At 41.0% G+C, this 24,489-nt stretch overlaps 1 protein-coding gene across 1 annotated transcript in view; it reads right to left on the bottom strand.

Moving 5' to 3' along the window:
- Positions 1–4,564: 4,564 nt before the first annotated feature.
- The window catches only part of CDK5RAP1 (CDK5 regulatory subunit associated protein 1), a 37,095-nt gene continuing 17,170 nt past the window's right edge, over positions 4,565–24,489 (bottom strand). Inside the window, 6 exon segments of the mRNA XM_057701493.1 lie at positions 4,565–4,811; positions 10,079–10,219; positions 14,863–15,012; positions 18,019–18,149; positions 23,014–23,069; positions 24,261–24,358. Coding sequence (XP_057557476.1) covers positions 4,731–4,811; positions 10,079–10,219; positions 14,863–15,012; positions 18,019–18,149; positions 23,014–23,069; positions 24,261–24,358 — 657 coding nt within the window. The 3' untranslated portion in view covers positions 4,565–4,730.

Raw genomic sequence — 24,489 nt, 5'->3', positions numbered from 1 at the left:
AGATGAATACCAATTGTGTTTCAGTTGCAACTGACAGAAAGCTCAACCAAAACTGGTTCAAGCAACAGTAACAAAACTATAGGTACTGAACATCCAAGGACATGCTAGCTTTAGCAGTGGCCCAAACGACAACACCAGCATCCATCTCTTGACTCAAAATGCTTTGGGGTGGGCTCTATTTTGGCTCCGCATTGGGGATCCCCCACTACCAGGAACTTCACCCTCCATTTCCTTCTGGAATAACTCAAATGACAGTCTTCCAGAAATAACCTCTGGAGCTCCCATTGGCCTGAACTGTTTCATATCCGCATCCTTAAAGCAAGTGTTGTGATCACAGGCATGGCATACACTGGCTGGCTCAGCCTGTGCCCGCAGCCAGCTTATGTATTTTAGAGTATAATTACTTGTCTTTTGTCTCCTTCCAGAATGATTTTCAGGCGGCAAACTAAACCCAGCACCTGAAGCCGGGGCATGTTCCAGAATGCAACCAAAAATGCTCTGCACGCCCTCTCATGAAATACCGTGCAAAAGACCTCCTTTTGATTAAGGAACTAAGTAGAGTTGGTGTTCTCCACATGGCAATTATGCTCTGGAATTTCACCAACATTTCCCTGATTAACAAGTGCAAGCAAAGCAAGAATCCAGGGATTTGGGGCACTTTTATAATTATCTCACCAATAAATAACCTGTTTTCATGCAAAAAAAGAGATGACTTACGTCTTCAATTCCCACAAACAGGAGTTTCATTGTATGTTTAAGACTAGTAAAAGCACTACTTACTGGGGACAAAGAAATTAGTAATATGAGTGATGAGGCACCAAACCCCAGGATTACTTTATCTAGTGTGCTAGGGAACAACCGTGACAATGATTAAGACTTTTCTTCCCACATCTCTGCACTCCCCTCCCAAACTCCAAATGTTCTCTTCTGCCTGTTGGCTCAACATGAAAACCACACGGGGGCTAGAATCCAATTCCCCAATGTCGCATGGTTCAACAGGGAAGGGCACAGTCCAAATGCTAAAAGCTGGATGGGACAGGGCAAATAGGAGCCTGACTATACCATAAACAGGGCAGCAAAGGCTCTAGATCCCAGCTCAGTGACTACAGGCCATGCCAAGTGGCTCTGAGAGGAAAGCCAATCTAAGCCAGGTCAGTAAATGCAGAGAAGCCCAGAAAAGTATACCAGAGGGATGATGAGAAATACAAGTGTGAACTCTAGACCAGGCAGACACCCTCTACCCTATGCCAGTGTCTGTGTAACTATCTGCTCTGGAACCAAAAGGAATCAGATTGTAGACACAGACCAGATCAGGGAAGCAGGGCCAGAGGCTGGGCCTGCCTTACAGCAAGGGACAGTACCCCACAAGATGAAGTCAAATCACACCATAACCTTCGGCCACGTGTCCAAACCTTAGTTCTTCACTCCTCCCCTGGCCGGCACCGCCACAGTCGATCCCAGCTTGGTAAATGACCGTATGATCCACAGCCTCCCTAGCCGGACACCTGGGAATCATTCTTTATTCCTCCCTCTCTCACCAACACATCGAGTCCTATTGTTCTGCAACACCTTTCCCATCTGTCTGCTGCTCTCCATCAACATCCTAGTCTAAGTCACCAGCATCATTTACCATGGCAACTGCTTCCCCTGATTCTGCCCTGGCTATCTACGATCATTCTCCATCTAGTAGCCAGAGTGCTCTTTATAAAACACACACCCTCCCTACTTAAAAACCTTCCAACCACCGGTGAGTATACGGAGAAATAAGAACCCTCATGCATTACTGGTGGGAAGGTAAAAATGGTTCAATGTCTGTGGAAAACAGGTTGACTGTCCCTAAAAAAGTTACACAGAGAATTTACACATGAGCCAGTTATTCCACTCCTAGGTATATGCCCCAAAGAACTGCATCATTCAAACAAACTCTGTACATGACTGTTCATAGCAGCACTGTTCACAGTAGCCAAAAGGTGTAAACAACTCAAATGTTCAGCTTTGAATGAATGGATAAACAAATGAGGTATATACATACATGGAATATTCTTCAGTCATCAAAAGGAATGGAAGGGACTTCCCTGGTGGCGCAGTGGTTAAGAACCCACCTGTGCCACTATGGAGAACAGTATGGAGGCTCCTTGAAAAACTAAAAATAGAGTTACCATATGACCCAGCAATCCCACTCCTGGGCATATACCCAAAGAAAACCATAATCCAAAAAGACACATGCACTCCAATGTTCACTGCAACACTATTTACAATAGCCAGGACATGGAAGCAATCTAAATGTCCATCAACAGATGAGTGGATGAAGAAGATGTGGCACATATATACAATGGGATATTACTCAGCTGTAAAAAGGAACAAAATTGGGACATTTGTAGAGACCTGGATGGACCTAGAGACTGTCATACAGAGTGAAGTGAGTCAGAAAGAGAAAAACAAATATCATATATTAACACATATGTGAGGAATATATAAAAATGGTACAAATCAACCAGTTTGCAAGGCAGAAATACAGACAGATGTAGAGAACGAACATATGGACACCAAGGGAGGAAAGTGGGGGGAAGGATGAATTGGGAGGTTGGGATTGCCATATATACATTACTAATAAGAAAAGAGTATCAAATTGTACACTTTAAATATATGCAGTTTATTGTATGTCAACTGTATCTCCATAAAAGTTCTTAAAAACAAAAGAATCCGCCTGCTGATGCAGGGGACATGGGTTCAATCCCTGCTCTGAGAAGATCCCACATGCCACCAAGCAACCAAGCCCGTGTGCCACAACTACTGAACCTACGCTCTAGAGGCCACAAGCCACAACTACTAAAGCCTGCGTGCCTAGAGCCCCTGCTCCGCAACAAGAGAAGCCACCACAATGAGAAGCCCACACACAACAAAGAGCTGTCCCCACTCACCACAACTAGAGAAAGCCCACACGCAGCAACAAAGACCCAATACAGCCAAAACACAAAAACAAACAAAAAAGGAATGGAGTGACTGATATGTGCTACCATGTGGATCAACCTTGAAAAAACAAAAAAAGGAATGGAGTGGCTGATACGTGCTACCATGTGGATCAACCTTGAGAAGATTATGCTCAGCCAAGAGAGCCAGACACAAAACACCACATACTGTGCAATTCAGTTTATATGAAATATTCAGAATAGGTAAATTCATACAAACAGAGTGCCAAGTGGTGGTTGCCAGGAGGGTAAGGAGGAGTAACTGATTCATGGGTGTGGGGGTTTTGGTTTTTTTTTGTTAAGAACTTTCATTGAGATACAATTGACATACAATAAACTGCATATATTTAAAGTGTACAATCTGATATTTTTTTTTCTTATTACTAATGTATGTATGGCAATCCCAACCTCCCAATTCATTCCCCCCCAACCCCCAATGCTTTCAGGTGTGGGGTTTTATTCTGGAGTGATGGTCTGGAACTAGATAGAGGTGGTAAATGAACAATATTGTGAAGGTACTAAATGCCACTAACCTGTCTCCTTTAAAATGCTTAATTTTATGTTATGTGAATTTCACCTCCCTTTAAAAACAAAAAAACCAAAAAACCTTCCAAACCACATGAGCAACAAATATATCTTAGTATCCAAATGTTTTGAACACAGAACTGAGGTGAAGAGCCATGACAAACATTTCTTGAGTAGAAGATGGATCTTGAGGGCAGAAAGCAACCCCCCCAAGCCATCCCAACGCGTGAGGAAGAGGTTCCTAGCCTGGGATTCCCAAAGGTTGCCATGCAGGTCAGTGGAAGGAGTGGAAAGGAGATCACAGCCAGACACAAAATAAAAGCCTCAGCATATCCTCATATACACCGTCTGTCTTAGAAGCAAAATCTTTCAATGGTCACTCTCATTTGTTAAGATTTTACTATGCTGCATAGACAGTGCTGAATTCTCCACAAGTATAATCTCACTGAACTCCATATGAGATAAGTATTTTATTATTATCCCCATGTCACAAGAGAACATCAAGGCACAGAAGAATAATAAAGTATCAAGTAACTACCCGAGTTCACACAATTCTGAAGCAATGGTGAGGGTACTTCAACCAAACTGCTTCTTGCTCCAGAGAATCCACACTACCATCGTTTGGATTTTTTTTCATGAGTCCCACAGAATGACATAATCTTGGTAGTGAATGGGTCAAGAATGACTCCCCAGAGCCTACTAGAAGGTAACAATGTTTTCTAAACTCCAAGTGCTGTCAGACCTGAAGGCAAAGAATGAACTGCCAGGCTGAAAAAGAGGTCCAGGAGGGAAATTCTCAGGTAACATATGAGAATAAAGTGAGGAGACAGGCAAACCAAAATGTTAGAATGATCTAGAGCAGGTTTTCCTCAACAGATGCTTCTCTCCACCTTCCCCTCCTCTTCAGTTTCTAATGCCCAGGGTACATGGGGGAAAACCACACAGGTTCTCCGGTGTCCACAGTAGAAACTGGGTTGGATAACACTTAATCCAGAAACTATAGGGAAAATCTCAGGGACACTAACCAAGGCAAAAATGAAGTAAAAGTAGATAAGAAGGGACCACTTTACTTTAGGTAAATTTAATGACAGTCAAAGCTGTTCACAAAGCAGCAAAGAAATGCAGCTTCCATTTCACAGAAAGTTGCTTCACCACTTGCAGCTTGTCTCCAGAGCTTCTTTACCTCTTTCATTAGTGACCAGTCATAACTCTCTTCCTGCTGGCCAACCACTCAGGTCAGCAACATGCTGTGGAGTCCTTCAGAGTGGTCCTGCAGAGAACATGTCCTTTAAGTGTCTGAGAGCTGGCTGAGGCGATCTGAAAGAAAATCAAATCAGAGAAGGCAAGGTAACTAGGACTGAACTACAGGGACTTACGTGAATCGTCCCAAGGAGAGGCCACCGAAAGGAATCTAATGGAGATGACAGGTCAGCAGAGGCTGCGTGGCTCCTCTGTGGGCCCTATCCTGGGAAGAAGAGACGTCTGAGACAGTGCTAATGCATGTACTTGAAGAAGTCCAAAATAGGTCAGTCCCAAACAGCCACTTCCCCCTTTGCTCTTGGGAGATGGCTCCTCCCCAGAGGCAACCATAAGGTTCAGGTGTGAGCTGCCTATCACAGACAGCTCCCTCCTGACTCCAGAGGTCAGCTGGGATCCAGGCTGTACCCATCAAATCCGTCCTTGAGATATTTATGGCCAAAATTTGGTGAGAAAGGCTCTCTTTTTTCTCAATTGAGAATTCAAAGCATGGGACCCCAAAACTACCAGCGGTCTCACTTCTGACCACGAGAGTGAGTCAGTCCACTAGTAAATATTTATTTAGTGCTTACTGTATTCTAGGACTTGTCCTAGGTGCTAGAGATATCAAGAAGAACAAAACAGATATTTTCCCTGCCCTCAAAGGAGCTTTCAAGGGAAGACAGACAATAAAGATATAAACAAACAAACAAACAAAGGTTATTTCTGGCACTGAAAGTACTATGAAGATAAAATGGGCTAATGTAAACAGTGACAGGAGCAAGGCAGAGGGAAGCTGCTTTCAGTACTCCACGGGGCCTCTCAACAAGGTGACATTTAAGAGAAAGTGAAAAAAAAAAAGGAAAAAAAAAGAGAGAACGTGAAGATTTAAAAGAAGGCAGCCAGGCAAAAATCAAGAGCCCCCTAAGCAACACAACATGTGCACAGTCCCTGACACCAGAACTAAGTCTGAGGAGTAAAAATGAGGCCACCAAGACTAGAGGAAAGAGAATAAAAAGAGTACAGAGGACATGAGGTTGCAAAGGTAGCTAGGAAAGATCATAAAAGGCCTTGGATACCCTGCATTTTATGCTGGCTCCAATGACAAACCATTGGCAGGCTTAACCACATGAGTGAGTGATCTGATTTAGAAAGATCACACTGACTGCTGTGGGGCAGAAAGCCTAGAGGAGGGCAAGCATGGAAACAGGAATACAAAGCCTCTGAAATGCTCATGTATTATCAGTGGGAGTGTAAAATGGTACAATCATTTCAGCTATTTCTACTACACACACCCTGTTATCCAGCGATTCCAAACCACATATCCTATAGAAATGAATATATACATGCACTAAGACACATACACAGGAACAGTCATAGCAACTATTCATAATAGTTCCCAACTGGAAACAACCAAAATGGCCATCAACCCTACAATACATAAACTGTGCTATATCCATATACCATGGATAAATATGACCATGGATGAACTGCACACTAGCCACGCATTGAAGCTCTATGCTGTATGACTCAACTTCACATCAAAAACAAGCAAAACGGGGGAATTCCCCGGCAGTCCAATGGTTAGGGCTCCCCGCTTCCACTGTAGGGGGCACGGGTTCGAGCCCTAGTGGTGGAACTAAAATTCCGCAAGCCGAGCAATGCAGCGAAAAAGAGAAAAAAAATTGTTGGAACTTCCTGGTGGTCCAGTGGTTCAGACTCCACGCTTCCACTGCAGGGGGTACAGGTTCAATCCTTACTCAGAGAACTAAGATTCGCATGCCATGCAGCGCGGTCAAAAAGCAAACAAAACAAAAAACCAAAAAAGCAAGCAAAACCGAACCACGGTATTAGAAATTAGGATGTAACTGTAATTTGGAAGAGTAACTGGCAGGAACATGAAGGGGGTTTCGGGGATCCTAAAAATATCTGATTTCTTGCTTTAGGTGGTAGTCACATGGGTAGGGTCACTTTGTGATGATTCATCAAGTGGTACACTTGAGAGCAATTCTCTACATTTACGATACGCTTCAATAAAATAATACACTTTCAAAACATAGAAACAGACAACCCGTGAGGAGGCTGCTCTAATCTCCCAACTAAGAAACGATGATGGCTTAGGGAAGGAAAGAAATGGTCAGATCCAAGATACATTCCACAGGTAGAGCTGAAACAGATGAACTACTGATGGGTAGTACAGGAAAGTAAGTATCTAGGATGATTCCAATATTTTTGGTTTGAGCAACTGAGTGGTGCCATTTGCTGAGATGGAGAAGGTTTGCAAAGAAGAAAACTGCAGGAAAGTGGGAAGAATTCCTTCTATTTTGGCCACATTAAGGTTAGGACACAAGATAGAAAGGAGACAAAGGCAAAAAGCATTTTTGAGGATATGGAGGGATGGAAGCAAAAAGCACAAGGAGCTGCGTGACAGAAGACGCAGACGCTTCCTACACAGTCCCATGTGAGCAAACAGGGACGGGGGAGGTGTGGGTGAGCTGGTGGAAAGAATGATGCGACAATGAGATTTCACCTGATTGTATCTACGAGGGTGAGTCAAAAATTATCCATGCTCTGGATAATTTTTGACTCACCCTCGTATTTTCTCTACGAAGTATGAGGCAAAGACATCAGCTGACACTAGGATTTAGATAAGTGAGTGAAGATTTAGGGAGAACAAGAGTGGAGAAGTCAGTTTACTGGGGAAATACAGTAAGATTAGGATTGTAGCGCCATTCTGAGTGCTCACTAGAGTTTTATGGCATAAATGTGAACTGAGTGCTGTAGGTTTATGTGAAGACACTGTTACTAGTCCCCCAATAGTTCTCCTCTTCTTCCTCAATAACAGAACTCCCTATTTTTAACGGGGCACATTGTCATTCAGAATGAGGACCACACTCTCAGCTTCTTTGCAGCCTAGCCTGGTGTGTTACCACAGTGGAGATAGCGTGTGCAACTTCTGCAAAGGGTCCTGAAAGGAAGTGGACATGCCCTTCACCTTTCTTCTTCCTGCTTCCTACTAGCCAGGATATGGACATGGTTGCTGCAACAGCCATCCTGAATCATAAGCTGACCTTGAGAATGGAGGCCACACACAGCAGAGCAAAAGACAGAAGGAGCCAGGCCCTTGGTGATCACAATCACCAGTCCTTTCATATCTAGATTTTTATGAGAAAAAGAACTCCTACCTTATTTAAGCCACTGTATTTGGAGTTTTCAGTCACCATCATCTGACCTAATCTATGCAAAACGGATTAACTGCATGCTCTTCCCCAACAATGTTCAGCAGATGCAGAGCAAGCAGATAATCACTTTCACCAAGGTTGGAGTTTAGCCAAATAAGCTCCATTGAAGAAAGGGAGACAAGGAAGTGAAATTTATGAGAAATGGCTCTAGCACAGTCCAGATTCTCTAAGTGGAGAAAGATGAGAATAGCAAAGATGAGTGACAGAAAGAGCCAACAGACCCCTAGTTCCACAGCTTCTCCTTCATTGTGATCCTTTCACTAAATTTTGCTTGTGAGGTTTACGTCACATTGGAACAAAAAAAGAGTCCCAAGAATCACCTTTCTATCTTGGCAAATGACATTTTCCCATGTTACAAAAGAATACCATACGAATATTACAACCCAACCCACCAACCTCATCTGTTTTCTCAAGAAACCCTTATCTACAGTAGAAAGAGAATAGGAATACATATGAAAAAGCAACTGAAAATCAAAGAAACAAACATTCAGAAGACTAAGAAGTAAGAAAACAAGACAGCGTCAAAAGGAAAGAACAAGCAAGTGGAAAAGCCTATGAGAGACTGTTTCCAGACCAATCACGTTGCTGCCTAGTAGGAATCACTCCACTTAGGAAATCTCTAGGTAATGCTGAAAGTAAGACAATCCCCAGGCAGGACAAGGCCAGAAAGGAATAGGATCAGGAAGTCCCCAACCTGCAAAACAATTGTTTTTGTCAGATGGACAGAACCGAAAAGTTCTGAGCACTTTGAAACCTCCAGGCCAACCTACAGAAGTTACACGCCAGGGGAATGAGCCTCCCTCAGTGCACACCATGAACCACGGCTCCCATGACTGCAGAGGGAGGTGACGTAACAGCGAGGACAGAAAGCAGAGGAGAGGGTGAGGCACTAAGGAACAGGGTGGAAGACATAACACTGAACCACAGCAGCAGAAGAATCACCCTCTCATCATCTCTCTCTTTTGCAGATGCTTCAGAGCTCAGTGTTGGAAAAGTGGTCGTGCTCCTGCCCACCTCATCAGTACATGTCCTGCCAGTTCTGGCTCTGGGCAAAGTGGATATGAGGGAAAAAGGAAGATGCCAGGGACTTCCCTGGTGGCGCAGTGGTTAAGAAGCTGCCTGCCAGTGCAGGGTACACAGGTTCAACTGCTGGTCTGGGAAGCTCCCACATGCCACAGAGCAACTAAGCCTGTGCACCACAACTACTGAGCCCACCCACCACATCTACTAAAGCCCATCCGCCTAGAGCCTGTGCTCCGCAACAAGAGAAGCCACCACACTGAGAAGCCTGTGCACCGCAACAAAGAGTAGCCCCTGCTTGCCACAACTACAGAAAGCCCTTGAGCAGCAACGAAGACCCAACACAGCCCCCAAAAAATAAAATAAAATAAAACAAAATAAGTATAAAGTAAAATAAATAAAATAAAATAAAACAAAATAAGTAAAGTAAAATAAATAAAATAAAATAAAATAAGTAAAGTAAAATACAGTAAGTAAAATAAAATAAAATAAAATAAAACAAAACAAAACAAAACAAAAAAGGGAAGATTGCAGTAGCAGACCTGTGGTAGTTGGAGAAGAAAAAGAAGAAGGACAAAATTCAGGAAGGAAGGAAGAAAGGAGCAATATCCTCAGTGAAATGGGTAGAGGAAGAAAGGGGAAATTCCACAGCCATTCAACTAGACCTGCTAGTCCAGGGAAGGGACACAGGAAACTGGAGCACATGTAAGTTAAGGGATGCCTGGGGCATCAGAGACCTCGAAGGGCATGCTGATCTCTGACAGAGAGAACTATCAACTCACTTAAAATCGCTTGCACTTCCTGGCCTCTTCTGCAGCAGGAAACGACTCATACTTGCCACTATGTATTCCAACCTCACCAAATTCCCACAAAGAACTCTTTTGGGGCAGAAGAGAAGAGAAGAAAAACAGAAAGCCTAGTTAGGAGCAGTCTAAAATTTAATTCAAGTGCCTTTCCATTGGTCAGGTGGAAAAGAGATTTTTATTTTCCTAAAGAATTTCTCCAGGAAAAAATTCCATTCCCCCAAATTATCCAATCCAACACCCATTTCGCAGTGCAAGTCAAAAGCACAAAAGGACATCTTACCTTCACCAGCACATAGTCCCCAGGCTGAGCTCGGACCCTGTGTCCAGAGTTAGTGACATCCTCTATCTCTACATCAGGAAAGATCACCTTAAGGTTTCCATCATTCCGGCCACAAAGGTCAGTGGCAGAACGTTTACTGAGCTGCAAAAAAACAGAGGAGAGGTTCTGAATCTGTCAGTCATCAGTTCTTCATCTGTCTCAGATCCCCAAGGGTCTGACCCAGAGAGCATTTCTTAACCAAGGAATCACCTAAGACTAAATGCTTTACGGCTGCTTCACCCACAAGGGCAGTACATGGCACACAACAGAAACACAATAAAGTTTTGCTGACAGTATGGTAATATAATGATTCAATCAACGAGTCTGATTCCAGAATTACCTTTCACAGGCATGGACCTCCAAAAGGCCTGATGCCAAGGACATATGGGCGATATACTGGGCAAGACGACTCTCACTTCACAGAGTCTCACAGTAATCACTCGGGTATGTTCTGGGCTTGTCTGGCCTGGGTTACTTGTCCCAATGGATAGACAGACTGGAAGCCAGAGTCTCCAACACAACTGGGCCAGGAGAATAACAAAACCAGTATAATGGCATTAATTTCCACAACAGACACAAGTCTTTCTCTTCCAATCATGATGAAGTGACAAAAACCAAATTGATCCTCAGGCCTTAAATAACCCGGAAACTGGATAAAATATATGAAACACCTATTTTCAGTTACTGGACAAGAGATGGTGCAAAACTATGATCCCCGAGAGAGAAAACAAATGGGGTGACCTGTGTTCTACCAGAAGACACGTGCCAGACCAGAGAATGCAAAGCAGGGAGGGAGATCTCATGGCAGAGTGTGGTGATTTTCCCCTAATTGAGGACAGTTGGATCAAAGTCCAGGGAGGCTGCAATAGCTAGAAATTGTGGAGCAAGTTTGAGAGAGGAGGCAACTAAGCAGAAAAACAGCTGTAGAAACGTGCATGGGGCCCCTTGAGTCTACGCTGAATAATAATACATTTCTGTGTGGAGTGAAAACCCATGATGTCAGACAAAGAAAGTAACCTGGGAACTGTCAGCTGGTTAGCTCCCAGATCTCACACAGGGCTGGGAATCATTTGACCTACCACCAAATAGTCCTCATTGATTCCTTGCGACATGCAGTATCAACTCTGGAAGAACCATACCTAGTACCAAGGCTAAACTATCCTAGAATAAAAAAACTTTTCTAGCGAAGATTAAAAACAAGCCTTGAAAGGATCAAACAAAACCACAAGTAACAAAACTGGTTATCAGAACAAAGCCCAACGCAAAACCCAGACACTCAAAAATAATATCCGACAACACAATGTCCAACATCCAATCAAAAATCACTAGATACGTGCAGGAATCTAGAAGCAGAAAAATGTGACTCATAATCAAGAGAAAAGTCTGTCAATAGAAACACCTAGAAATGACAGCAATGATGGAATTATCACAGATATTAATCCAGCTATTATAATTAATTTCAAATGCAAAGTTTCAAAAGAAAACAAGAATACAGGAGAGAAGTAGAAGATATTTTTAAAAAACCAAATGTAACTTACAGAGATGAAAAACATAACATCTAAAATTTTTACTACACTATGTAATAGCAAATGAGACACTGCCAAAGCAAAGACTAATGAACCTGAAGACAGAAAAATAGAAACTATTCAAAATGAAGCACAGATATAAAAAGGAGAAAAAAAACTGAACAGCCTCAGTGACCTATATCAAGTGGTTGGACATATAGGTGATTGGAGAAGCGGCGGGCGGCGGGGGGGGGGGGGGGGTGCAAGAAAGCAGGAGTACAGAAGAAAATATCTTAAGAATAAATGAAAATTTTCCAAATTTGATGAAAATTATAAACCCATAAACTAAGTAGCCTCAACACATCCCAAAAAAACACAAAGAAAGCCATATGCCAAGACACATCAAATTTCTAAAATCTGATAAAATGACAACTAACACAACATGTGATACTGAACCGAATCTTTTTCTTATAAATGACAGTTCTGAGACAAGTGGAGAAATTTAAATGGGGTGTAAGGACTGGATGGTAGTAATCTAACAAGCTTAACTTTCTGACTCTGGTGGTTGTACTACAGTCTTGCAGGAGAATGCTCCTGTGTGCACAATATACACACTGCAGTATTTAGGGAATTGGGGGGCATCAGGGCAACTTACTCTCAAATGCTTCAAAGAAAAAGTTCTTTGTACTATACTGCTACTTTTCTACAAGTTTGTGATTGTTTTACAATAAATTTTTTAAAAGAGTGTTCATGTTCCATGATTTGCACAAACCAACCATAAAAGAACATTTATAAGACAAAGAAGGAAACTGGAACATCAACTACATATTTGATAACATTAAGAAACTACTGTCAGTTATTTCAGATATGATAATAGCATTATGTCTCTTAAAAGAGTCCTTATCTTTTAGAGATGTATACTGAAATAACTGCTGACAAAATATGTCTTGAACTTGCTTCAAAACAACTCAGTGGGAGCAGTAGAGATGAAATAAGATCAGCCATGATTAACACTGTATAGACAAATTGCTGAGGCTGGTTAATGGGTATGTGGGCATTCATTATACTATCCTCTCTATATCTATTATTTTTTTTAGATTCTCCATAATTTGAAGGGGGGCAGGTACTTATACGCTACAGAATGAGACAGATCTGGGCCAAATTCTGGCTCTGCCACACTAGCTGTGTAACCTTAGGGAAGTTATTCTACTTCTTTGAGTCTCCTTTGTTCACCTACAAAAGTGGGCTAATAACAGCACTACCTCCAAGGACTGTGGTGGGACTCAATGTGCTGATAACTATAAAGTACACAGTTCCTGACAGATAGTAAATGCTCAGTATACAGAAGTTATCATCTTCTCTGACACTAAATACAGCAACCTGGTGTTTTAAACTGGCCATGGGACTTCCCTGGCAATCCAGTGGTTAAGACTCTGAGCTTCCACTGCAGGGGGCACGGCTTTGATCCCCGGTGCCCAGACCGGCCAAAATAAGTAAGTAAATAAACTCACCATGACTGGAGGAAAGAAAGTAACCTCTAAGTAAAAGTAAAGACTCCAATGCTGACCTTGAAAAACTCATTTATTCTCTAGCCCCAAATGAATACTGGCTTATGTTGGATGTGTAAAAAAAAAAAAAAAAGAAAACCTTGTTTTGGTTACTTTAATTACCACGGGCTCTCTGTGGGGCTGATGAAGTCCTGGACAAAGATTAGTAACCTTTGATTACTTATTCATTCACTCAAAAGACAGGTACAATATTCTGTACCAGACCCTGTGTGAGGAGAGCTGGGGATACAATAAGACCTACTTCCTATTGGATAAAATGTGGATTGCTAATAGACATGTTCGTGTACAGATTTCCAGAATCACAGCTGATACCCTAAATAACAAAAAATTTATCAAGGCAAATGCTTTTGGGGTATTGCACCAGCTCAGCATCACCAACCATCAGCAATTGCTGGACCAGACCACAGGAAGATTCCTAACCCAAGCTGAGTTGATCAGACTCCCTCTCCTGGAAATTTGAATTGGAGCTGAAAGACACAACTTTGGTCTGTGAATAGCTGGAACTACACCATGAAACACAGGAACTATAGGGCTGCTGTACTCTGCCCCACAGATGAAGAATCAGGAAAAGCTGGTCTGAGGAGGAGAGAAGAAAATCTGAGCCTCAAGGGCTTCCCAGACTAGATACAGTCCCTTCCAGACACCTGGCAGTATTCTTGAATTTGGGCCCCACAAAACACTCCTGAAGTCTCATACAACACAGAGATATTTTGGCTTAGACTGTACGGCTTGAACAAATTTCCCTCTGTTACACAGTACCAGAGAGTCCTAACAATCAAATACCAAACAACTGGTGATTTTGACACTGCCATATCCTACGGCATGGAACAGGACTCTCCTTTCTCAAACCAGGACTTATGAGGAGTCACAGAAAGGGCCCTGTCTCTCTCTTTCCCCTCCTCTTCAATAGTTGAAGCATGCAGCTTCACAGAAGGGCAGGTTCCCTAACTCACCCCTTATCCCATCTGTTTAGTGCTCTAAATGATGACTAAGTTCCCAAGCCTGACCACAGAAAACTACAGAATCCCAAACTTCCTGAAACACAGTAAATTTCTAAGAAAGTGTGGTTTTTAAAAGGATTGAAAACAGACAATAAAATTGGTGCTAAAAATACACATATGATAGTGCTTCTAGAAAGATGGAACAGAAACACTTTTCCCCAATCCTTTCACTAAAGACAAAAATATCCTTCAGGAACGAAGACGAAATCAAGACATTCTAAGATGACAAAGGCAATCTGCTTCCAGAGTGTCTAAAGGAAGTTCTTTAAGCAAAAAGTAAACAATAAAAGAAGGAACCCTGGAACAACTGGAAGAAAGAAAAACACATAACATGATAACCTGCAAAGAAAATCCCAAGGAATCTACCCAAAAAACTCCTACAACTATTGAGTTCAGCAAGATCACAGGATACAAGATAAAAATAAAAAATCAATTATTTCTACATACTAACAGTGAACACGTGGACACCCAAAATTAAAAATAAAATAGCAATAACAATAGCTAAAAAAAAAAAAGGGGGGGGGGTGTAAATCTAAGAAAACATGTACAGGATCTAAATGCTGAAAACTTTAAAAACTGCTAAAAGAAATCAAAAATCTAAATAAAGGGAGATATACTGTGCTCTAAAAAACAAAAAATCAAACAAAAAATATATATACACATAGTCTCACCCCCTCCACCAGCACCAGCTGGGTACAACCCACAAAGGTCTTGTTGGCTTTTGTTGCTTCTTCTCGGAAGACAGCGATAAGTTCCTCCAAACGCCTTAATTTTACCTCTTCTGGGATATCATCCTTCAGCCTGTGATATGCCCGTGTCTTCTATTAAAAAAATAAAAGAGAGAGATGGAGGTCACCAAGGACTTGTAGAATCCATTCTTGAGGTACAGAGGCAGATAGGCTCATCTGATTTGGAATTTACAGACACACGTACAGGAACTCAAGCCGCAACACAAGAGTTCTCTAGCTCTGGGTCCTTCTAACAGAAAAAGGTAACTCTGCAATGGATTCACATTTTTGCAAGGGTTAAATTCTAAATTTAGCACATGAAAATCATAGACTCAAAATTGTTCTTGATATTTTTATAGGACACATATACTAAATAATTCATGTACCAGGTTACTCAGCAGCAGTGTTTATAAAAACACAAGATGCAAATCACAGTAAATGTTTATCAATAGGTAACCAGTAAAACAAATTATGGTTTATCTACACAATGGAATATTACACAACTGTGAAAAAGAATGAGATAGCCTGCATATGCAGATATGATAGCTCTCCAAAATATACTCTGAACAGAAACAAGCAAGGTACAGATCAACATGTATAATAACTTTGATGTAGAAAGAATACATATAAATACAATTATAAATACATAAAATATCTCTGGAAGGCTACAGAGGAAGTTGCTAAGAGCAGTTGGCTTCAGGGAAGGAATTGAAAAACTAGGCAACCTAGGAGAAAAAACAACAACTCCTTGGCACTGCATATTATTTTGACCTTTTGAATTTTATACCACACCCATGTATTACCTAGTCAGAAAAGGAAAAGAAAAGAAAAAGAAAAAGAAAGAAAAAAATGTATCCTTGGAAAGCTTTTAAATCATCGAAAAATCAGACTGTACATACATGTTAATACACATATGAATATATATACACACACGTTTATATTTATCTTTATGTACACAAGCTCATAATAGAGTCGGAGAACCACTGAGCTAGACAAAAGTGGGAAGTCTATAAAACAAAGTCTGGACATTCAAATCAATCTGCCTTTAAGAGATCTACCAAATCCAGAGAGAAATGAAGAATGGGTAGAGAACTCTAAAACAATTCTCTTACAGGCTTTACTCTATTCTTATTATTAACAACAACTAAACTCTATCATGCACTTAACTATTACAAAGCATTATTTTAAGTGCTTTATATTTATTATCTTAATCCTCAAAATAACCTGATGAGGTTGGTATTAATGTTATCCCCTTCACAGATGAAGAAAGCAAAAACTTTTCCCAAGGTCACTCAGTTATTAAGTGGGAGAGGCACAGCTTGAGTGCTTGTTCTCATCCACTATGCTACCTGATTAAGTCTCTATGACCTTAACCCTAATCTAGGAATTAGATTCCAAAGTAAACACTCATATTGAATGCCCATAGGCTATGCTTCTACCACACACTGAAAATTCATTTCCCAACTCTAGCATTGAAAAGAATTTCTCTTGCATATTTGTGATGTCCATAGAAATGAAGCAAATTGGAACCCAACAGCTCCTTTGATGCTTCATTCCTGAAACAATTCTGTAAGAGACATCAATATACACATTGGCCCACTTACACTGTCTACAGAACACTAAGTAGCGGGCTTTAAAAGACATGAATTAGCTTGGTTGATGACGGCTGAGTGACAGTAATGGTTCAATCATTCATCAGACAGCTTTTCCCTGGCCACAGAGACCCCTCAGTGTCCAGCTGAAACAAGGGCAAGCTGCCCCTGAGGTGACTGGGGGATGAGAAGCTCCCAAGCAAATTCACCCCTACTATCAAGAAAATGGTGGGCAGGACTTCCCTGGTGGCACAGTGGTTAAGAATCCGCCTGCCAACACAGGTTCGATCCCTGGTCCAGGAAGATCCCACATACCACGGAGCAACTAAGCCCGTGCACCAGAACTACTGTGCTCTAGAGCTCGCAAGCCACAACTACTGAAGCCCACGTGCCTAAAGCCCGTGCTCCGCAATAAGAGAAGCCACCACAAGAAGCCCACACACCACAATGAAGAGAAGCCCCCACTCACCACAACTAGAGAAAGCCCGTGAGCAGCAACAAAGACCCAGTGCAGCCAATAAATAAATTTATTTAAAAAAAAAAGAAGAAAGAAAATGGCAGACAACCAGGACTATCCCCTCTCTACAGGAAATAGCATTACTCTCCCTTTTCTTTCTCATATCCTTCTGCTTTGTTTTCCTGGGAATCTGTGTTATAGGAGAAACTCTATAAAGTGGACATCAGTGGGTCCACTTGGCTTAGAAAAATGGAAATTAAAAATAGCTGATGGACTTGCTCTGTGACACAGTGGTAAAGAATCCGCCTGCCAACACAGGGGACAGGGGTTCGATCCCTGGCCTGGGAAGATCCCACTTGCCACTGAGCAGCTAAACCCATGCACCACAGCTAGTGAGCCTGCACTCTAGAGCCACAACTACTGAGCCTGAGTTCTAGAGCCCACATGCTGCAACTACTGAAGCCCACACACCTAAAGCCTGTGCTCCACAACAAGAGAAGCCACCACAATGAGAAACCAGCACACCACAAAGAGTAGCCTCTGCTCGCTGCAACTAGAAAAAGCCTACACGCAGCAATGAAGACTCAATGCAGCCAAAAATAAATTTTTTAAAAATTAAAAATTTTTAGAAAACTTTTTTTAAAGGGCTGAGGATGGCTGTGAGAGCAACAGGGAGCCTCTGTAAAATAAATCACATTTGTAGGCCAAAAAAGTTCTGCATGCTAATGCATGATTTTGGGTTTCTTTTTAAAAGAAAAGTGTCCCTCCCTCCCCTTTCCAATTCTAAACAACCTAAACATAATTTTAAATATTCTAATGAATATTAGCACAAGTAACTGTTTTTCATCTCAAATTACTGAATTGTGTAAAACAGTAGACAGGTTTATTAAAAAAAAATAAAGAAATGAATGGTAAGATTCTTGTAGTTTCTCAAGGACAGCCTCGCTGCCACTTTCTTTTCTTCCTAGCAGTCCACAATCGATCAGAAACTGGTTGGGAACGATGTCAGTCTCCGCATAAAAGTAGCTCCTCACCCAGCCCAGGGCTCACCTGTCTCATGCTGTAGGCAAAGAGAAAGCCCATGTTGTATTGAACTTCCCGAAGCAAAGACACTGTCTGGAGGTGATCTTCTTCCGTCTCACCACAAAAGCCAGCAATGAAATCACTGCTGAGGCTCACACCTGTGACATACAACAAAAGACAGCATGTCACTGCTGCTTACCTTCAAGAGGCGGCTTTGGCACTTGTGGATTACAGAGGGAGGGATAGTAGCTATAAGGCCTTCCCTGTAGCCAGCCAACCCATGTGCAAATAAAACAGAACAGTCATTACAGAGCAAGGAGGTAAAGGCCTGCTCATCAACAAGGTCCCAGTGCCAGAGCCTGGTTTCTCAGTCTACATTCCTCTCAGCACTAGAAAAGATATTTTTCACTTCAAATCTTGGATTTAGGGACACAGGAAGAGTCCGTATTTTCAAATTTGTCCTGCTTTTATTTTTTTTTAATTTAATTTTTATTTCATATTGGGGTATAGTTGGTTTACAATGTGTTAGTTTCAGGTGTACAGCAAAGTGATTCAGTTACACATATACATATAACCATTCTTTTTTAGATTCTTTTCCCATATATTTAGCTTATTATAGAATGTTGAGTAGAGCTCCCTATGCTATACAGTAGGTCCTTTTTGATTATCTTATATATGGTAGTGTGTATATATTAACCCCAAACTCCTAATTTAACCCTCCCTACCACCTTTCCCCTTTGGTAATCTTAGATTTGTTTTCAGTCTGTGAGTGTGTTTCTGTTTTGTAAATTAGTTCATTTGTATCATCTTTTTAGATTCCACGTATAAGTGACATCATACCACAGAGGGAGGGACAGTAACAATAAGGCCTCTGACTGACTTCACTTAGTATTATAATCTCTAAGTCCTTCCATGTTGCTGCAAATGGCGTTATTTCATTCTTTTTTATGGCTGAGTAATATTCCATTGTATATATGTACCACATCCTCTTTACCCATTCCTCTGTCAATGCACATTTAGGTTGCTTCCATGTCTTGGGTGCTGTAAATAGTGCTGCAGTGAACACTGGGCTGCACGTATCTTTTCAAATTATGGTTTTCTTGGGATATATGCCCAGGAGTAAGATTGCTGGATCATATGGTAGTTCTATATTTAGTTTTTCAAGGAACCTCCATACTGACTGTACCAACATAGAGGTTGTCTCCATAGTAGTTGTTTCCATAGTGGTCGTACCAATTGACATTCTCATCAACAGTGTAGAAGGGTTCCTGTTTCTCCACACTCTAGCATTTACTGTTTGAAGACTTTTTGATGATGGCCATTCTGATCAATGTGAGTTGGTACCTCACAGTTGTTTTGATTTGCATTTCTCTAATAATCAGTGATGTTGAGCATCTTTTCACATACTCTTTGGCCATCTACACGTCTTCTTTGGAAGACGTATTTAAACCTTCTGCCCATTTTTTTCATTGAGCTGTTTGTTTTTTGACATTGAGCTGGATAAGCTGTTTGTCTATTCTAGAGATTAATTCCTTACTGGTCACATCATTTGTAAATATCTTCTCCCATTCTGTGGGTTGTCTTTTTTTGTTTGTGGTTTTCTTTGCTGTGCAAAAGGCTTTAAATTTAATTAGGTCCCATTTGTTTATTTTTGTTTTTATCTTCATTACTCTAGGAATAATGAAGGAGGTGGATTCAAAAAGATATTGCTGTGGGAATTCTCTGGCAGTCCAGGGGTTAGGACTCAGCACTTTCACTGCTGTGGCCCAGGTTCAATCCCTGGTTGGGGTACCAAGATCCCACAGGCCACATGGCATGGCCAAAAAAAAAAAAAAAGATATCGCTGCAATCTATATCAGAGAGTGTCCTGCCAAAGTTTCCTTCTAAGAGTTTTACAGTATCCAGTCTCACATTTAGGATTTTAATCCATTTTGAGTTTACTTTTCTTTATGGTGTTAAAGAATGTTCTAATTTCATTCTCTTACATGTAGTTGTCCAGTTTTCCCAGCACCACTTATTGAAGAGGCTGTCTTTTCTCCATTGTACATTTGTTCATCCCTTGTCATAGATTAATTGACCATAGATGTGTGGGTTTATTTCTGGGCTTTTTATCCTGTTTCACTGATCTATATTGTTATTTTTGTGCCAGTACCATACTGTTTTGATGACTGTAAGTTTGTAGTATAGTCTGAAATCAGGGAGCTTGATTCCTCCAGCTCCAATTTTCTTTCTCAGGATTGCTTTGGCTATTCAGGGTCTTCTGTGTTTCCATATAAATTTTAAAATTGCTTGTTCTAGTTCTGTGAAAAATGCTGTTGGAAATTTGATAGGAATTGCACGGGTAGTATAATCATTTTGACAATACTGATTCTTCCAATCCAAGAACATGGTATATCTTTCCATCTGTTTGTGTCATCTTCAATTTCTTTTAATCAGTGTCTTATAGTTTTCAGAGTACAGGTCTTTTGCCACCTTAGGTAGGTTTATTCCTAGGTATTTTATTCTTTTTGATGCGACTGTAAATGGGATTGTTTAATTTCTCTTTCTGATCTTTCGTTTTTAGTATACAGAAATGCAACAGATTTCTGTATGTTAATTTTGTATCCAGCAACTTTACCAAATTCATTGATGAGCTCTAGCAGTTTTCTGGTAGCATCTTTAGGATTTTCTGTGTATAACATTGTCATCTGCAAACAGTGACAGTTTTACTTCTTTTCCAGTTTGGATACTTCTTATTTTTTTTTCTTCTCTGATTGCCATGGCTAGGACTTCCAAAGCTGTGTTGAATAAAAGTGTCTTGTTCCTGATCTTAAGAGGAAATGCTTTCAGCTATTCACCCTTCAGTATGATGTTAGTTGTGGGTCTGCTATAGATAGCCTTTATTATGTTGAGGTGGGTTCCCTCTATGCCCACTTTGTGGAGAGTTTTTATCACAAATGGGTGTTGAATTTTATCAAAAGCTTTTTCTGCATATATTGAGATGATCACATGGTTTTTATTCTTCAGTTTCTTAATGTGGTATACCACACTGACTGATTTGCGGCTATTGAAAAAATCCTTGTATCCCTGGGATAAATCCCGCTTGATCACAGTATATGATCCTTTTAATGTATTGTTGGATTAGGTTTACTAGTATCTTGTTGAGGATTTTTGCATCTATGTTCATCAGTGATACTGGCCTGTAATTTTCTTTTTTTATGGTATCTTTGTCTGTTTTGGTATGAGGGTGATGGTGGCCTCACAGAATGAATTTGGGAGTGTCCCTTCCTCTGCAACTTTCTGGAATAGTTTCAGAAGGATAGGTGTTAACTCTTCTCTAAATGTTTGACAGAATTTGCCTGTGAAGCCACCTGGTCCTGGACTTTTGTTCGTTAAAAGTTTTTTAATAACGGGGTTTCTTTTTTTAGTAAGTATCTATCTATCTATCGGCTGTGTTGGGTCTTCATTGGTACGCGCAGGCTTTCTCTAGTTGCAGAGAGCCAGGGCTACTCTTTGTTGCGGTACACCGGCTTCTCTTTATGGTGGCTTCTCTTGTTGCGGAGCGCAGGCTCCAGGCACGTGGGCTTCAGTAGTTGTGGTACGTGGGCTCAACAGTTGTGGCTTACAGGTTTTAGAGCGCAGGCTCAGTAGTTGTGGGCACACAGGCTTAGCTGTTCCGCAGCATGTGGGATCTTCCCAGACCAGGGCTCGAACCCATGTCCCCTGCATTGGCAGGCAGATTCTTAACCACTGCACCACCTAATCACAGTTTCAATTTCAGTACCTGCAACTGGTCTGTTTGTACTTTATTCAGTCTTGGAAGTTTGTTCCCATCTAAGAATTCATCCATTTCTTCTAGGTTGTCCATTTTACTAGCATATAGTTGTTTGCAGTAGTCTCTTATGATCCTTTGTATTTCTGTGGTGTCAGCTGCAGCGTCTCCTTTTTCCTTTTTTTTGTCCATGCCACATGGCATGTGAGATCTTAGTTCCCTGACCAGGGATCGAACCCGTGTCCCCTGCAGTGGAAGCACAGAGTCCTAACCACTGGACTGCCAGGGAATTCTCTCAATTCTAATTTTATTGATTTCAGCCCTTTCCCTTTTTTTCTTGATAAGTCTGGCTAAAGGCTTATCAATTTTGTTTATCTTTTCAAAGACCCAGCTTTTAGTTTCATTGATCTTTTCTATTGTTTTCTTCACCTCTATTTCATTTATTTCTGCTCTGAACTTTATGATTTCTTCCCTTCTATCACCTTTGGATTTTGTTTGTTCTCCTTTCTCTGGCTGCTTTTGGTGTAAGGTCAGACTGTTTATTTGAGATTTTTCTTGTTTTCTGAGGTAAGATTGTATTGCTATAAACTTCCCTCTTAGAACTGCTTTTGCTGTGTCGTTTCCATTTTCATCTGTCTCTAGGAATTTTTGATTTCCTCTTTGATTTCCTCAGTAATCCACTGTTTAGCTTCCACGTGTTTGTGTTTTTTACAGTTTTTTTTCTTGCAGTTGATTTCTAACCTCACAACATTGTGGCTAGAAAAGATGCTTGATAAAATTTCAATTTTCTTAAATTCCGAGGTTTGCTTTGTGGCAAATCTAAACTAAAAGACTTACAGAGTAATTTTATTAGGAGGAAGGGAAAAGAGAAAGGGGAGTAAGGGTTATGATAACAGGAAAAGAATTACCTCTAAGTACACATTTTTAAAGACATCATTTCCTCCCAAATCAGAACTAATTTAGATCATAACTTTGTCAGCTAATGAGCAGGAACAAGGTCTCTCTCATATGTTCAGAAACACAAAGACTATAGAAAAGGAATCTCTTTAGCACCTGAGGCCATAAGCTAAGCCACACCTCTGAGTATTTCTAGCAAGGCCAAGATATTAAAAAATCAGAAAGAAATAAAGAGAAAGAGAACAATGAAGAAGACCACAAGAAGTGAGAAAGGTAACACAATGTACTACCACAGATGTTGCCTGTATCTGACCAGGAAGCCTGGGGTCACAGGTAGAGTAACATGCTCAGCAAAATATGTTTCTTACATGTACCTGGGATAGACTCTCTGATATGATGAATTAATTCCACATAAGCCTCTCTTGAATATCTGCAATAAAGAACAAAAAGAAAAAGTTCAGATGAACCAATCTTCTTTAAATGAATGCTATAAGAAGAGAGGGACTTCCCTGGTGGCACAGTGGTTAAGAATCTGCTTGCCAGTGCAGGGGACACTAGTTCAACCTCTGGTCCAGGAAGATCCCACATGCCGTGGAGCAACTAAGCCCATGTGCCAAGAGCCCGCAAGCCACAACTATTGAGCCCATGTGCCACAACTACTGAAGCCCAAGAGCCTAGAACCCATGCTCCACAAAAAGAGAAGCCACCGCAATGAGAAGCCTGGGCACCACAACAAAGAGTAGCCCCCTGCTCTCTGCAACTGGTGAAAGTCCATGTGGAGCAATGGAGACCCAATGCAGCCAAAAAAAAAAAAAAGAAAGAAAGATAACACTATGAATTAATCACATGTAATAATTTCTCATTCATACAACACAGTACAAGAGTAAGTTAAAGCATCCAAAAGAGCCTTTTGATCCAAATCCTATACTATAACCTAATCCAGAGCCTATAAAATTTTAATTCAAGGACATAAATTATTTTAAATAGATGTTTTTATTTAACAAAGAGACGAAAATAGATTAACATTTAATATTGCTAAAACTCTTTGCCAATGTGGAATACAAGGAAACTACTAGTTCCGTACAGCTTGTCATTTGTCACATTCTCCTTTCAGTCTTATCTTTGCTATACTTACTACTCCCAAAGTAAGTGAACACATGGAGCTATATTAAATTCTACGACCTAAAAAACTTTACTGTTAAAAGCTAAAGGATTGGGACTTCCTAGGTGGCACAGTGGTTGAGAGTCTGCCTGCCAATGCAGGGGACACAGGTTCGATCCCTGCCCCAGGAGGATACCACATGCCGTGGAGCAACTAAGCCCATGCGCCACAACTAAATTAAAAAAAAAAAAAAAAAAAAAACTAAAGAATTAAAATCTCAGTGTGCCACACAGTGGGTGCTTAATAGAACACATGCTAAACAAATTAAATGAGTGATCCAGTCCTCAGTCTATACTTATAAAATGAACATAAGCAAGTTATGTCCATGGGTTTACTCATGTAATAAATATTTACTGAGCAGCTACTGTGTGCCACACATTACGCTAGGTCCTTAGACATTACTTGGTCCTTAAGGAAACATGGAAAGGTACAGGATGCCCCTCCCCAAGCAAGTCTGACCCCCTCCGCATGGCCTCCAATACACGGCTGCTTCCACTCTGGGCTGGTAGATGAATCTGTTTACAGATGTTGTCCCTCTCGTGAATCAGCTGCAGAACCTAATCAAAGAGAACACATTAAAGGTCATCAAAGTCTCACCAAAGAATCTTGCAGAAAGGAGTACCACCCCCACTGTTTCTCCACCAAGGCTAATTTTTGAGAATTAACAGGCTGACTAAACCAAACACAT

The sequence above is a fragment of the Hippopotamus amphibius genome, chromosome 12 (assembly GCF_030028045.1).
Source record: "Hippopotamus amphibius kiboko isolate mHipAmp2 chromosome 12, mHipAmp2.hap2, whole genome shotgun sequence".
In the NCBI taxonomy this organism is placed as follows: domain Eukaryota; kingdom Metazoa; phylum Chordata; class Mammalia; order Artiodactyla; family Hippopotamidae; genus Hippopotamus; species Hippopotamus amphibius.
The sequence above is the reverse complement of the archived record's forward strand: the minus strand, read 5'-3'. Positions and strand labels throughout refer to the sequence as shown.